The sequence below is a fragment of the Pseudopipra pipra genome, chromosome Z (genome assembly GCF_036250125.1).
Source record: "Pseudopipra pipra isolate bDixPip1 chromosome Z, bDixPip1.hap1, whole genome shotgun sequence".
NCBI lineage: Eukaryota > Metazoa > Chordata > Aves > Passeriformes > Pipridae > Pseudopipra > Pseudopipra pipra.
Window position 1 is genome coordinate 55,204,928 of NC_087581.1, and position 16,402 is coordinate 55,221,329.

Genomic DNA, 16,402 nt, shown 5'->3' on the forward strand with positions numbered 1-16,402 from the left:
AGCATTTCTGTAACTGCAGTGCTCCTATGGAGAAAAGAAATTACAAGGCTCACACACCAGTCTTCAAAAGCCTGGTCTCTAATGCTACCAAGAAGCTGATCCAAACTGCCCTAGTGTACAACAATCACCTAAAGCCAAAAATTTTCACATTCAGAATTTAGGAAAATGTAATGTTGCAAGCTGACTGCATTTAAAAAATAAAAATTTTAATGAGGGAGAATCAATAAAATACATCATGCAAATAGGCAAGTAAATTTTCTGTAAATTTTTAGAAGCAAAAACCACAATGATTTAGGAAGCAAGGGATACAGCATGCAATACAAAGAAAGCAACAAAGCAAAAATATTCATATATTTGGTTATTTCCTTGCCTTTAAAACTGCTCTATTTTATTTTCTTTTCCACAGAAGATGGTTTTTTGGTTTGGGATTTTTTTTCTTCCATGTTGTTTTTTTTAAAAAATTTGCTTTAAAGAAGAAATCAAAGTATTCTGTATCTTCTAGCTTTTGCAAATAAAGAATTGGTTCTTTGCCATGTTTCCAACTCTTGAAGCAAAGTGTAGGAGTATTAACAGTCAGGAAACTGGCCTCAAGAAATGCTCATGGTTGTCCTTGCAATGCTCTGTGGAGGAAAATATCTCTGCTTCCCAGCTGTTCTCAGACCTCTGAACCAATCTGTTTCAGGAGAATATAGACTGATTCCAGCAGGGGAGGCATACAAGAAATTTTAAAACTGCTTTTTTCCTCTACATCTCCATGCCACATGAATGGCAGTCAGAGAAAATGAAACCCATGGAGCTTTACTGAAAACAGATCTAACTTGGTAGCTCACCTCTGATGAAATATTTATTGAGAGAATAAACCTGTAGTTACTTCTTTGTATCTCCCTCTGTAAGTGTGGCATCCCACCCTTAAGGGGAAGGGAGCATGCAAAGCTTACAGATGCTTGTGGTAAAAAGGAATGACAGAAGTCAGAGGGTCTACAAAAGCTTGCAAAGTTTTATTAGTAAATCACACACTTTGCAAGGACATTCATATGTTAGTCCCTGACCTCCTATACAAGCACACAAGAGTGGGTTTTGGATAAAGAGGTAAGGTGAAAGGGCAGAGAGAGAGAGATGAATTAAACAGGGAGAGAGAGAGAGAGGAAGAAGAAAAAAAAAAAAGATGTCACCAGTCCTGGCTCCAGCATTGATCCAGCTGATGGGGTATCCATGGATCTGGAAGTGCCCCTTCAGCAGAGCATCATGGAGTTACCTTCTTATAGGTAATTTTTCCCTGCCCTGCAGGTAAGTTTGTCACTTTCTATGCAAATCAGTTACCATGTGCAGTCTCTTCTTCTAAGCCTTTCTGGAAATGGGTCAGAGGACTTCGGGGGTCTTTGGTGGTCTTGATCCCCCCACTACAGTCCATGCCTGCTTCTTGATCTCGTTCCTGTGCCTGCACTCTACTATGTTGTGCTTGTCTCCATGAGCCAGAATAAGGATGTTTGTCCCAGAAAAGTGCTGCCTTACCTCTGTATCACCCTTTTCTCCAGCCACATCCTGTTCTTGATCACAGTGTGTTATTACTGACAATCCTTGGCTATTATTACCAACAATCCTTGGTTGGCTTCACGGCTATCCAGCTATCAGTGTTTGAGACATACACATTAGCCCCTTATCTCCTAGGCTTCTACAAGAAATAATTCAGTAGTATATGAGGACTTTAATTCTGCAACAAATATAAAAGTGGAAAGAAAATGATATCAAGAAATTTGTCTAATCATGGCCTGCGGGATTGCATGGCAGACATGCGCATTACGTACTGACTAATTTTAGTGCTTAAAACTGATGAAGATATGCCCCATCATGCACTCATCTGGAGAACACAGTGCATAGGCTGGCTCATGCTGGTGTGGCCTGCACCAGTGTCTCGGATTGGGCTCATTACCTCCTTTACTCATTTGCTCATTACACATCTCTCTCCAAAAGATCTTCTTCTGTGAGACTAGAGCAACATGTTACTATGTTGCTATGAGGACCCTTCAGTTTGCCCCCCTTCTCTCTCAGGGCATTGACTGCAGTACAATACAGGTCATACACACACTGTACAAAAGGATGGCACAATCACTGAATTAGAAAAGATGCCACTCATGAGAGTGGTTCAGCTCATGCATGTGTCCAGCAGGCAACAATTAAATTGTCCAGCAAGTTTCAAAGATAAAGCATTTTTTTTCTCTTTTCACAGAGTTGTCTGAATATTTTCAGAATGTGAACTTCTGCTGAGATTTCTTACTGCTTTGGACTTCTTCCTCTCTCTCCCTCTCCCTCTCTCTCCTTCTCCCTCTCTCTCTCTTTCTCTCTCTCTCTCCAACCCTCTCACTCTCTCTCTCTCCCTCTAATCAAACAGAAGTATCAAAGATGATGGATTCCATATGCAATGCTGCAGTTAGTGGTTAGTTTATCTGTCTTAAAAACAGTGGACTAACCTGCAGATCGGCTAAAGGCATAACAGTGAAACTTCCTTCTAGATACATAACTAACAGAAAACACAAAATGGTCTATCAAAAAGAAACAGCACAAAAGCTAAGCAACTATGGAAAGGTTAACTAACAGAAAAATGTCTAGCTGACCCAGCACATGAAAAGATTATCAGAGTCCCCTGTTAGTCAGGTGTGATTGATCATGTAACTATTTTTGGCTTCAACACCCACCAGCTGTGAAGTCTACTCCAAATTCATATTAAAACAAAAACTGATTACAGCTTTCTTTTTAGCTACACGTGGTAGTCCAAACTACACATACCAGTCATCTTATTTCCATATAAGACAATTTCACTGCGCAAAGTTCTCTCTTCTTTTTCAAACAAACTACAGTTCTTGCCCTAATAACTCTCCAGTTTGACACTTAGTTTAAAATAACCACTGGAAATGGCTATATTTAGAGAACAATCTTGTATTGGTATAAAGCCTCTCATGTTTCCACTCAAGCACACAAGAATATCCTTGGCCAGGAAAGAAAGCCCTCTGCAAAGGTCTTGTAAGAATTAAAATGCAAACCAATGACTGTATAGGAACCAGCAAAGATTCATTTGTTTGAACTCCTTCTGCTTGTTAGTGAACCTCAACTGATCTTCTAAAAAGCACAGCTTAGATTAGCATTGCCTAGCTATATGGGTGCACTTTTAAAATGTGCAAAAAACCCCTACTTGAAATTCCATAAGCAACATCTTAAAATGAAGCATTCATCTAGCTGCATGTAGGTTTTCAAGGATATATATGAAGATGTTAATAAGTGGCTTGCTGATGGTAAAGCTGTGAAGCTGTGAAGCTCAATATGCAACCGCAGATGCAGATACTAAGCAAACCAGTATGTTGACACAGACTTTATTCTGCACACTGACAGATTCTACCATTGTTTGTGTCCAGGACATTACCATGTCTCTAAGACATATCTATACAGGAAGAAATGATCAAGTAAATCCAGTTTTATTAAATAAAATTATTGTTGCTATATTTGGTACACTTTTAAAACCCAGGTACCAGCATACTTGCATTTACAGTTTGCATTTGCATGTGTACTCTAGCACTCAAGGCAGTTTTTACTTCCCTTTATAAGAACGTCGGAATTTACACAGGCACAAGTTAGTTTATGCTACGGAAAACCCTAAACCACTGATCTTCTAATTACTGGAAAGGTCTCACATTTGTTCACAGCTATGGGAGTAAACTGCTGCTTAAGCTATAGCTCAAAGCCAGAGCAGTGTAAAAGCTCTTCAATTTTCTTGCTGTCTGTATTGAGTAAATTTTCTGAATAGAACTGCTAAGGATGACATCAAATTTTTGGCACTATAATGAAAAATTATTTACTGCGGAGGTAAAATATAAAAACAATGGCATTATTCCAACCCTGCTACAGATTTTCACTGTTGTTCTACCATAATCATACAGAACAAAATTAGCTATCACCTGACACTTCGGTACTCAGATATGATTTCCCTGGGATAATAAATGTTTTGGTAAGATTGTGAAGCATGAAGAAATGTGTCACCAGGTCTCTGGTCTGCTGGTTCCAGCTCCTACTTACAGCTTGTAAATTATTGTGATTGATTGCCACAAGTGTTTACATGTCTACGGCGTGGAATACTTCACTGTACACCAGGCACCTGGCACATGGGGGAAGGGGAGAAGAAGAGATTTGCTAAGAGCAGGCAACAGCAATAAATACTGACAATGAACTGCATGTCAGCTTGAGAGTACATGGCTTGGGAGAATTAAGGACTCTATTTCCCAACCAGATGCAAAAGAGACAGCACGGACATCTACATCTGTTTCATCACTTGCCTGAAACTATTCCTATGAGCTGAGAGCAACTCAGAGTCAATATCCGTTCATTCATCTGCCTCCCTGCTGGCACCAATAAACAACAATGCCAATTACTGTCAACTCCCTTGTATGGCCTAAAATGAACTCAACTCACTTTGGCCACACAGCTGCCAGACTGTGCTCTCAGTCACGGAGATTCATTTACAGAATGATCTGCCAAGAGTCATTAGATGGAGCACAATTATTTTGCTAAAGCTTCCCCAGGATAACAACCATGTGTAAAACAGTACACACCAAAGACAAGTTTTCAAATAGAAATTACTAAAAAAGTAAGAAATGACAAATAATAGATCATGTCACAAAATGCATCAGAGTACATTTTACCATATCTGCTTCCCGTGAAATTCTTCAGCATGAGCATTAGAAAAAATTAGCTCCATGATAATCAAGCCCCAAAGGTACCATTAAGTTGCAGGTTCTCCATATCCTGCTAACAACAATTAAGAGATCATTCATCCAACAGCAGACCTGCAACAAACTGTCATTTCTTCTCTTAAATGAAGGTGCAGAGATTTCATACATACATACACATAAATGAACTCAGGCACTCAGGCATGTACATATACATGTGACTATTCTGTTTCATTCTTGCTTTAAAAAGTACCAGAAATTCTCATGTTCTTCATTGTGATTGGAGATGTCTCTGAAAGACCTGCAGTAGGACTTTTTTAATGTAGGCAATGAAATGCAAGGCAAGGCAAGGGAGGTGTAGGCAACTCAAGGCCAGACAGGGGAGTGGTAGGCAAGGCAAGGCAAGGAATGGAGGGCCACAGAAAAGAAATGCAAGGCTGGGTAGGCAAGACAAAGAAATGCAAGGGAGGCAAGGGAAGGCCAGGAAATTGTAGGTAAGGCCAGGCAAGGCCCAGAAAGAAAGGTATAGGCAAGTCAAGGCAGGGGATGGGTATGCAAGGCAATACAAGGCAAGGGAGAGGTAGGCATTGCAAGGTAAGGACTCAGAGAGGTAGGTAAGCAAGGCAAGGGAGAGAATCTGCTGAGGATTTCTAATGCAAGTGGTAAGTGCTTTGTGGATATTTATTGAAGTGTTTACGGAGGAAATCTAAACTTTGTATAGACGGAGTAGATTAACACACGGTCTTTACTATTACTATCAGAAAACAGGGAAGTCTTCTGCGTATTCACAGAGCTTACCTTACCCTCCAGGCATAACGTTTTGCCAAAAATGCATTTGCAATAGCATTTATCTAGACACCGCTGTCACGCAAAAGCCTGCTGACACCTTTCTGAACCATGAGTGACAGCCAAAGCAACAGACTCACAGTATGGATGTTAGTGATGTAACATCAAAAAAATAACGCAGAAAGAATCGTGTCTTGCTGATACCATCCAAGGAGTCTTTCCCCTGTGTCTTTTGCAACCAGACTTCTCTATCTCGCATTGGCCTCTTTAGCCATCAGCATGCTTGTAGCAAATGTGAGTAGAGCCCTTCCCAAATCTTTGTTCGCAAAGCCTAACCATGATGATGATGATGGAACATCAAAAAAATAAGAGAATCTGAAAGGTGGAGAATTACTTCCTTTGATAACTTTGTACGGTTTTGTATACAACAGCTGTAATCTGCCCTTCCATTTCTGTAGCTCTTTATGCATTTTTATATGAAATACAGTTTGTGGCCCAGCTAATTTGAAGAAACTTGTCAAGTCACAACAGAGCCTCCTAAAGTATTTTAGTGGTTTGCTAATTGAAAACTGTGAAGACTCTGTTTCCTAAAAGACTTTGGCTGATGTTTCAAATGGAAATCTCATTACCATGACTCATGGATATTTTCACAGTAGGACTCATAAAGTTTCAGAACACAGCAAAGTGTGTTGAACATGTAGTTCATATTTTATTGGAGAATTTATCTATTTAAAACAGCATTCAAAGAACACTAAATTAATTACTCATACTATTCATACCACTAGGGTTGTCAATATACTGATCTTGAGCCACATTTGGCAAAAGAAAATGTGTTGGAGGAAAAGCTATATCATATAGAAGACACACTCTGTTAATGAAAGAACACTACATTGTCATGTAAAATTGTAGGAATCTTTGACTTGATTCTCACATGGAGAAGAACTGTAATAATGATACTTGAATCTTCGGCTGCCTAGAACCACAAGGAAGGATGGTGCACAAGATCCTTACTCTTTTAAATGGAAGCAATACAATTGTTCAATTGAAGGATTCTAAGCAATCAAAGCATTGTTTAAAGTTACATGAATCACTGTGTTGGCCTTTTATCTGGCCTTTTGTAGCATTACTGCTACAAAGTAATATTAAGACAGTAAAAAAAGAAAGATTAAAGGAAAGCATCTCTATCTTTTTTTTTTAATAGCATATTTTCTTGAGATGTAACCATAGACTTGACTCCATTTGTACGTTCAATCAGTCAAGTAATTATAGCATTGCTTGTACTATTCTTGCACACAATGGCTGGGGATTAGACATCTCAGAACGTAATATAAGGGGAGAAATCCAAAAAAAGGGAACACAGAACAACTAATTGTAACTGGTTGAGGCTTTTTCAAGCTTTCCAATATTTCTACTTGATAGCATCCTATATAATAAGACTATTAGGACATCTGCAGGCTAATTCTATTAAAATCAGTAGCATGTGCAAGGTGAACAAGTCTATTTACTAACAGAAATACTCCTGAAGTGTCTGTGGTCACTTTTTCAGCAGAAGTGCAAGCTTACTTTTCCTCACTACAGATCTTGAGTCATATTAGGTCTTGACCAAAATTTATACTGAAAACTGGCAGTGCTGAAAATACCTTCCCCTCCCTTCAAAAATGAACTGGCAAATGATTGGCTTTCCTCTTCATTTTCGAGATGATTACACATGTAGTGTAATAAGTGCAATGACCACAAAGTACTGCCTGATAGCACTTTTACTTATATAAAAATTCATGCTATGCATGCATCCTGAAATTCCTAAAAGAAACTTCAGTTCATTTGCATCTTTCATTCTTTTTCAGAAAGCTGAAAATATTTCTAGCAGTTTTCAGCTAGTGATTTGCATGTCTGTACTTGAATTTTATTAAACTTCAACAACATTTGCAAGGCCAGGGGTGACATGCAAGTTAGTTGTTTGACTGAGGTGACTTGGCCTCTGTCACTACTCCTAAACACTCTTTTGCCCTTCTACAGTTTTTTCATCTTTTTTTTTTCAAATTCTCATGGTAAATCTATTTTCAGGTTTTTTTTCATGCAAAACAAAGTCCAGCCTATTGTCAAAAGTGGCAGGTATATTCAGTAAACATGAAGCCGTCCTCCCTCTCTTGTGACTAAACTCCATGGCTCAGTGTAAAATGCACTACAGTAGTTGCTGACTCTCTAAGCACTGAATCACTAACAGCTGTATGTGAAAATACACTTATGGGAATGTTCCTATCCTGTGGAGGGAAGGAATGCTTTGAAACTCATCTCTTATGCAGTGACTCACTGATAAGAATTTAGTCTTTCTTTGTTCCCCTGCTGCAAATGGAAAGCCCAGACTTATCAAAAGTGTCATCATGTATGGGCAGCTGCTGATGAAGCCCTCCATGGACATAAAGTGCTCTTGGCTATCTTTTTTTTGCACAAGACCTGACTCTGAAGTTGAGGAAAAAATATGTTAATAACTGTAATTTGGGCATAGTTCAAAAAAACCACTATTGCCCAGAAACCTAGGATGAAACTTATATGAGGGCACGCAAAATGTCAGATTTCGTACTGGGATCAGCAAGACAAGGGATAGGCTGGAGCAGGTTGGAAAGCTACTCACAAATGGTAAAACTACTAATCTGCTGACAGACTAAACAGGAAAACAGCAAGAAGAAATGAATTGCTAACACAAGAGTAGTGGTTGACTAGTCAAAGCAGAGTGTACAGGAGAAATGGCACTAGAAGTGAAGGAAAATAAGAACATGATAACCTAAGTGTACCAGAAGCGTGCGAGTGAGCCTTTCCTTCCCCTCTCCTTGGGAGTGACTAGGAAGGACAATTGTCACTCCAAATTCAATTAGTTTGGCCAGGAAGACCAACATTTTAATCATCAGGTCAAGGCAAAACAGAACTCTGTGCCAGCTCTAAGGGCTTTTACCCTCCCTTAGATAGCATTCAGTGTAGAGAAGTTCAGGCTACAGATTTGGAAGACCCAAACCCATAAGCTCCCATGTCAAGGTGAATTTTTCAGCTGAAACCTGGGCTGCAAACAAGCACTGTGGTATGCCAGCCTGGTTCTGCTGCAGCTAGGTATGAGCTGGTGCAGGTCTCCTTGACTCCCAAGTGCACAGTTACCACGAACATGTGAGACCACTTGTCTCATCTTATGAGTTGTACAAAGTCAATAATGTTACGCCCTTTTTTACATTTTCAAACTGTGTACTTCGCTGTGTACGGGAAAGTGCTGCAGACAGATGGAAAGAAAATTAACACTTCAAATGCGATAATTTATTTGCCTGTAGGTTTGTATCTGAGCATGACAGAGCATACATCAGACATGAACTGTGCTTGCTGTGACACAAAATCTAGGATCACCAATTATTACCTGCTTCATGACTCTGTGTATTACAATCAAATGATGTGACATTCAAGATGAAAGAGCTTAGGTCAAAAGAGGTCAGTTTTAAGTCATATGGCACAGCTGTAAATACAAGCTATTTTAATGGTATGCAAGCAGTGTTTAGATTTGAGATTCCTTATGCTGCTGCCCTCATGCCTGAATTATCCGATGGCCTGCATTAGCTGTCCTGTCTCTTGAAAGTATTTTCCATGCATTTTGAAGTGTAGCTATGTGATAAGTATGTCCCAAAAGACAAACTGAAGCTTCCTGAAACTGTTGTTAGTGATGTTGCTTGCTTACCTGCTTACCATAATCTGTTACCTGATGGATGCCTGTTTGGAGTGTATCACAGGAACAGTGTTTTGGACTAATGTGGCAAAAACTAGGCAAACTTTAAGGATAAAAAAATAGCACTATGTTTGCATACAATGTGATCTATTACATCACTCATCTGAATGAAACCTATTTCTTTTCAAGGATGATAGGTGCACACAGCTGTATCAACTACCAGTTATAACCTCAGTGTTTCGATGGCACAAAACTCATTAAGCAGTGCATGGGCATATTTAACAAGGATCACTTGTTTTTTTGGAGCACACTGCTAATATAAATAATCTCTCTTTCCTACAGTGTGCTGTGGTAATAGACAAATTTCTTATCTAGAGTTTAAATCCAGGCAAGCAGCTGCAGCATAGCAAACTCCATTAGGGCAGACTTGAGCTGATAGCCCAAGTGCACATTATTTTTAGCTCTGTTAAACTGGGCCCTGTTAGAATGAAGGGCAATGTAAAACAAAACATACCCATAGACACAGTTCACACAAAATGCTGTACAGCTATTCTAGGCAAGAATGTAAACATTGTCCAGAGTCACAGAAAAGACATGTCATAGTTATTTTGTTTAATGAAATTTATCTATAGTAGTGCTGTGAGTGAGATGTTCTTACAGCCAGGTTATGGCCAGCTCTGTGCTGGGCAGGGCTAGGAGAAAAGCAAAAAATGCCTGAATCCAACAGTTCAGAATGGCTGCAATTGACATAAGGATGTGTGTCCTACTGCCGTTTCAAGTGGGTCTGCATGGCTTTATTTATCCCTCTATTTAGGATTACTGCCTATTATTACATACAGTATCTTCCTTTGTTTCAAAGATCATTTTGCGTTTACAAAATGAAACCTATATGAAACCTATATGACCTGTGTGACCTCTGAAATAAATGTGCAATTTCGTTGAAGAAAATCTCAAGATTATTTGATGAAACCTTATCCTACAAAGCCTGACAGCATGTATTAAAATTAACTAGGTATCTCCCTTGCCACACATATGCTGCCCACACAGAAGTAAATTCCTGTGGAAATCTGCCATAACACAAAGCTTTATGCCCCAAAATAACTGGACATGAACTCATGCTAAATATACCTGCAGGTGTTAATAGAAGCAACATGGTATTCAAGCTTCTAAACTACCTCTAATTATCACAGTAGTGATGAATATAGATACAGTTTCTAAATTTCCTATCCATTAGTTGGGCCCAAGGAGTTTGATCTTTGTCTTATATCCTGAGCTGGATTTTTAAAAATAAATTATCTGTTCAGAGGCATCATGAATGCAAGAATATTTGTGGGAGCATGCCTACATCTCTGAAGTTAAAATGGACCTCTGACAGATTCATCTATGTGCACTAGCAAGTCACTTAAAACTTTCAGATCTTATCACCGGTCGCACGCAAACTCATCTACTCCTCATCAGATTTCAGAACCAGGATTACTTGACTATGTTCTTTTCCTGAGTAACAACATTACTGTGTTTCTTGTGTAGCTAGTATCCTACAAACACGCACTTCATGAAGCACAACACGTTTGCATAGAATTCCCCAGCTTACATTGAAAACAGAACTGGCGCATTAGGAAACATGCTGCCTCAAGCATGGTGCTGTATTTACCCAGCCTGCACCGTAACCTCAGCTAGGTGTGCCTCTCAGTCATAGGTAAGCTCACAAGAAATTTATATCCTCAGTTGTTTCTATATTTTACATTTTTCTTTGCACGGTTTTTGTCATTATAATTCCAAAAATGCAAACACTGGCCTAGCAGGTGAGAGACTCAAAAAGCTCACAGTTAAAAAGAGCACCTTGGTGTTTATACTTGAAGGCCCTATTCCTTAAGTCAGACTCATGTGACGGAGCTTGAGGCTTACACAGGATTTCAGTGAAGCAGAAGTTTATGGCAGCATTGCACAGGTACCTGAATTGTTTCTTATGCAGCTGGTATCCTAGAACCATCCACTTCATTAGGGCTTGATTTGCCACTCTTGAGTAAAGCAGTATAGAGTGAAACAGCTAATTATTTTAGCATTTAATATTTTCTTAGGGTTTTTCTTTTGTACTTGACTAAAATGGGCCCTGAAATGCCCACTTCAGCTAAAAAATAAAAACATTTTCAATTATAAAAATCCTAAAATCTTGTATCCTAGGACTACCAGAACACTAAAGAGAAGCCAGAAACATTTCAAAAAGCAGCTGAACCTTAGAAACCTGTTCATTTAAGTGGGAATATGTAGCTATAAACAGAGGTGAAACTTAAGTCTCACACTTCCTTTCTGTCCCTAGCTCATCAGAAATTACTGGCGTCCTTGGCAACTGGGCAAAAAACTTTCAAGTATGGAGTGGAAATTTCTGGGCACGGTTTTGGTTATATTTACATCACCTTGACAGTTTGGCACAAGACAACACTATTGAGAGATTTATAAGAAGAAAGAACTTACACTGCAAGTCAGATAATCCCTACAAGAGATCTGCTGAATATTACTAGGAATATGAATATTACAAATAATATTTTAAAATAATAAAGCAACTTTGAAGCAATGCAAGGAAAAGGTGCAACAATTCAAAGCTAAGCTGCCTCTCCCATCCTTAACTTGTCCCAGTAAATTACCACATGTACATACACTGACCAGCAAATGCCAGGACTCCGCGCTGGCAAAAGGAGCACGGTTTTATGAGACGAATGAAAAAGCACCTAAGGAAGACTAGTTTTTTAACACCTGCTGTGTAGAATTGGATGAACTATTTTCAACTAGATTTAGTTATGACTATGTGAATGTATTTCTGAAGAGACTTTCTGTGCCAAATATTTGCATGGAATTACTTGCTATGATTAAATTACAGACTGTGGGAAACTGTTTATAAGGGAAATGCTGACAGAACTATGCCTATTAAGAGACCTGGTATATCACATATCTTCCCAGAGTATGACAGTCCAGTTATATATCCCTGAAAATAAGATGAGCAATGATGGAAGCTATGCAGCCACTGGTATGCTTATGGTTGCACAGAAAAGTCAAACTACAACAACCAAAATTGTGTTCTGTTGACCTAAAAAAGCAGGCTGCTGATCCAAACCTCAGATAAAACTTCCTTGGTTCTTGAAGCACTGTAGCATGGATGTGCACAACATGATGCACATCCATATCAGTAGGTATTTCTTCCAGCATCTCACAGTCCCTCGGAGCTGAATCAATACCACTACCATATGGCTCCCTGTCAATCCCAAGGAAGTAAGTGTTGCTTCACAGATCAGTGGGTTAAGAGGGCATGATGTTAAGAGGCATAGCTGGGATAGTAAAGATGGTTACTAAATTGCCACTAGTATCTTCAAAAATACAGGAAAATCTATGTATATTTAAATAAATAAATAAACTGTGAAATACATATCAAACAAATAAATAAATAAGATAAAAAGCAAGTATTTCAGTTATGACATCCTTGAAGGCTTTTCTGAGCACTCTTTGTATATTCTTAAAGTCTAATGATCAATCTAAAAATTAACAATTAAGATTACTTATTTTGCATATGTTAGAACTGGGTACAAAAAAGCGGTTTTTTTATAAACTGAGTGACAGGTGGAATGAAAAACTACAACCAGCCACTTTTGAATGGAGCACTGATGAGGGATACTGAGGACGTGACTATCTCTTTGTATCTGTACTCATGTCTTCATTATTCTTGACACTTGTTTCAGAACTTAAAAACTTTAAAAATGCACACTCCCTTTTACTGTGTGAGCACAACTTTCACTTCATGAACGACATTGTGATGAAAATATAACCAAAGCTAAATTATTTTGTCACCCAGTTATAACGATGCTGTATTTATTTTTGTTTAGTCTTTTGGTATGTTCACGTAGATGCTGTCAAAAATTGGAGTCTACACTAAAAAGTTAACAAGTAGGAGTTACAGGTGCATGGAAATTCTGTGCAGTGACTGGATTTTGTTCTCTCTTTCAATGGCAGTAAGTCTTATAAACTCTAATACAACTTACTGACAGACCAACACTTAACTTTTTCCTGCTGAACTGTGGGTACCATAAAACAGAGAAAAGTCTTAATTGAACATGTTGCAAAGATATTCTTGCCAAAAATTGTCTCCTACCCTGAAAATGCCTCTGCTGTTGGTGTAGAAACACAAAATATATTTAGAAAAAAAAAAAATAACGCAGCTTAAGAGGAATGTGACAGATGTGAGGGTTTTTTTCAGAAAGAGGATTTGCTAAAAGACACCTTTTCCCAACAGAAAGTGTAGGACAAAGGAAGAAATGAAACTTCTGAAGGCATCCTGAAGAGACTCGTGCCGGGGGTGCAGACGCTCCCCGCAGCGCCCGCCCATCACCAGCTGTCAGGGGACTGACACCCACAGACCGAAACAGCACATGAGAGGGATTCAATTCCCTAGGAAACTCGAGCAGCGCGGCACGCCCGGCAGCAGCGGCACCACGGGATGCCGGGGTGATTCCACCCGGGGGGCGGCGGCAGCTCCTTCATTTCCCCCGCGTGGAAATGAAATGTAGATGCGGGGGGAGCTGCACGGCCGGGGGCGGCAGCGCTCTCACCTTCCCCGTGCAGCGTCCAGGGCAGATGCGCGTAGTCCCACTGGTATCCGCAGGCGCTGTCCTCGAAGGCGCACGACCCGGGGGAGAGCAAGGCCGCCCCGGCGAGCCGCAGAGCTGCAAGAACAAAGCGAGCCCCAGTCACGGCGCGCCCGGCCCCGGGGCCGCCGCCCACCCCGAAGCAGCCCCGGAGCGCTCCCACCGCTCCCGGGCGGGCGGGCGGCGCCGAGGCGCGGCCCCCGGGGGCTCTTACCGTGCGCGGCGAGGAGGCAGAGCCGCAGCATCTTTCGCGCCGGAGGAGCGGGGCCGGCGGCGGGAGCGGGGCTGAGGCGGCCGCCCCGGGTCGGGGTGTGCGCGGGGCTGGGCGGCCCCGGCGGGGCGCAGCGAGAGCAGCCGCGGCCGCGGGAGGCAGGACAGGGGCGGGGAGGGCCCGGGGCTCCGCGGGTGGGCGGCCCGTCCCACCCCCGTCCCGGAGCGGGTCGGGCCCGGCCGGTCGCCCGAGGCCGGCGTGGCTGGGGCTGGAATGCCCTCCAAGGTGGGGAGGCCGCCGCCCCTGCGGGCAACCCATTGAAGTGCATCAGCCCCCTCGCAGTGAAAATATGCTTTTCTTACTTTTAAGTGGATTTTCCCGTGTTTCCGCTTGTGCCCAATGCTTTGCTCCCGTCACTGGACGCTGCCGAAGAGCCTGGCTCTGTATGATGTACTCCCCGTCGGGTGCTGGTACGCAGTAGTAAGATGCCCACTCAAACCCATCTGCCGAGGACAAAGGGGCTCCCACCCCACCAAGGCTATTGTGCTACCACAACTTGCCCTGCCGTCCTTCCCAGCTACAAAACCTGCCCTACTGGAGAACCATGGTAGGGTACCCGGCAGGAGCTGCTGAGGCTGTAGTTCATAGGTTCCAGGATAACTCAGTTAGGAAGGGACCATAGGAGGTCTCCAGCCCAAACCCTGCCTAAAATACAGCCAACTTTGAGCTCAGACAAGGTTGCTCAGGGCTGCTCAGGGCTTTATCCAGTTGGGGTTTAATAACCTCCAAGGCTCCTGACGGCGAAGCCTCTCAGGGCCCTGGCTCCAGTGCTGGGCTGTCCTTGTGGGGAAAACATTTCTTCCTTACGAGTGCTATGAATTTCCACTGTTTCAGCTGTGCTACTACCTCCCACTCTCCACTAATGCACTACTCTGACAGCTGTGTTTTCTCTGTCTCCCTCCTGTCCATGCCAAGACTGCAATGTCTTCTCTCTTCCCAGCTGAACCAGACCTGGTTCTGAAGCTTCTCCTCACAGGACAGCGTCTCCAGCCCCACTGTCTCCGTGGCATCCCTTCACATCCCACCAGTTTGTCAGAGTCATTCTTGTGTTGGGCACCCAACCTGGAGGCAGTACCAGACAGGGGCTGGCCGGGGCCAAGCAGGAGATGGTCCCTGCACTCCTCTGGCTTGTGGGGCTGTGCCTTGCTGACACCACCCCAGGCACCACTACCCCTCTTGTCTGCCCAGGCACACGATCTGCTCCAGTTCAGTTCAGTGCCCACCAGTGCCCAGGACCATCCCTCACAGCTGCTCTCCAGCACTACCAGCCCCAGCCTGTATCTCTGCTGGGCCCTGCCTTCCAGTTGCTGGGCTCAACAATTGTCTGTATTGAATTTAATGAGTTCCTTGTTGGCCTTTGTTCATAATGCCCCTTAATAGCAGTCCTGCCACCAACATATCTGCTGGTCCCCACATCTGGTGTCGTCTGGAAACTTGACATGTTTGTCCTCTGTTCCCACCTCCAGGTCAGATCTAGCAGCTAAGCCCATGTAACATAGTCTAAAGCCCTTATCCTCCCTGTTCAATGGTTTTGCATTCATTTTGTCTTGCTGGCTTCAGCAACTGTGCAACACAGTTTCCCATTGGGAAAACCCAGCTGTCCAGAGGATTCCTCAGAGCAACCCAAGGTAAACTCACTTCAACCATGCTTTTGAGTAATCATCTAAACTGAGTGATGGTAGAGTGAGAAATTTGAACAGCTCACTTCCTGAAAATGTCCTTCAAAGTTACAAAAGTAACCAAGAGGATGCAGGATGTCAGAACCTTTTTGGTGGACTACTCTGATAACCACTTTCTAGTGATTCATGAGCTCCAGGAAAACGGGGAAGAGCATCAATTCATAGAGACCTGCATTTAAACAAAAACCACTTTAATTTATGCCAGCTAAACTCTTCTTAATTATAACATGTAATCTTATTTCTCAATTTTCTTGGAATTAAAATTTGCTTCTCATGGAAACGTGTGGTCTAAGTACAATCACTGGCATTAATATTAGATCATTTTGTAAGGCCGTTTCAGGGAAATACTAAGAACAGATTAGTACAGAACAGCTACATAGACTATTTCTTCAGCCATTATGAGCAAATGTGCTCTTTGTATGAGAGCCCACACATGTTTCAGTTATTTGGCCTTATTTTTTCATAATTTTAGCAAATTTTGGCATGCATCAAAAGTCTTAACAGGTTTCCAAAGTCACTGTGACACTCTCTGAGTCTTCTAATTCTCAAATGACCATGATGTAACCTCTTAATATACTTTGTGTATTACTATTCCTGAATCCCATGTAGCGTCTAGAACT

General features: G+C 41.7%; 1 protein-coding gene across 1 annotated transcript in view; it reads right to left on the reverse strand.

Annotated features, from left to right (window-relative positions):
- Positions 1-14,376, reverse strand: part of MAMDC2 (MAM domain containing 2) — a 55,939-nt gene extending 41,563 nt beyond the window's left edge. The window contains 3 exon segments of the mRNA XM_064641084.1: positions 13,797-13,910; positions 14,047-14,209; positions 14,212-14,376. Of these exon segments, the coding sequence (XP_064497154.1) occupies positions 13,797-13,910; positions 14,047-14,209; positions 14,212-14,361 (427 nt within the window). The 5' untranslated portion in view covers positions 14,362-14,376.
- Between the last annotated feature and the right edge of the window lie 2,026 nt (positions 14,377-16,402).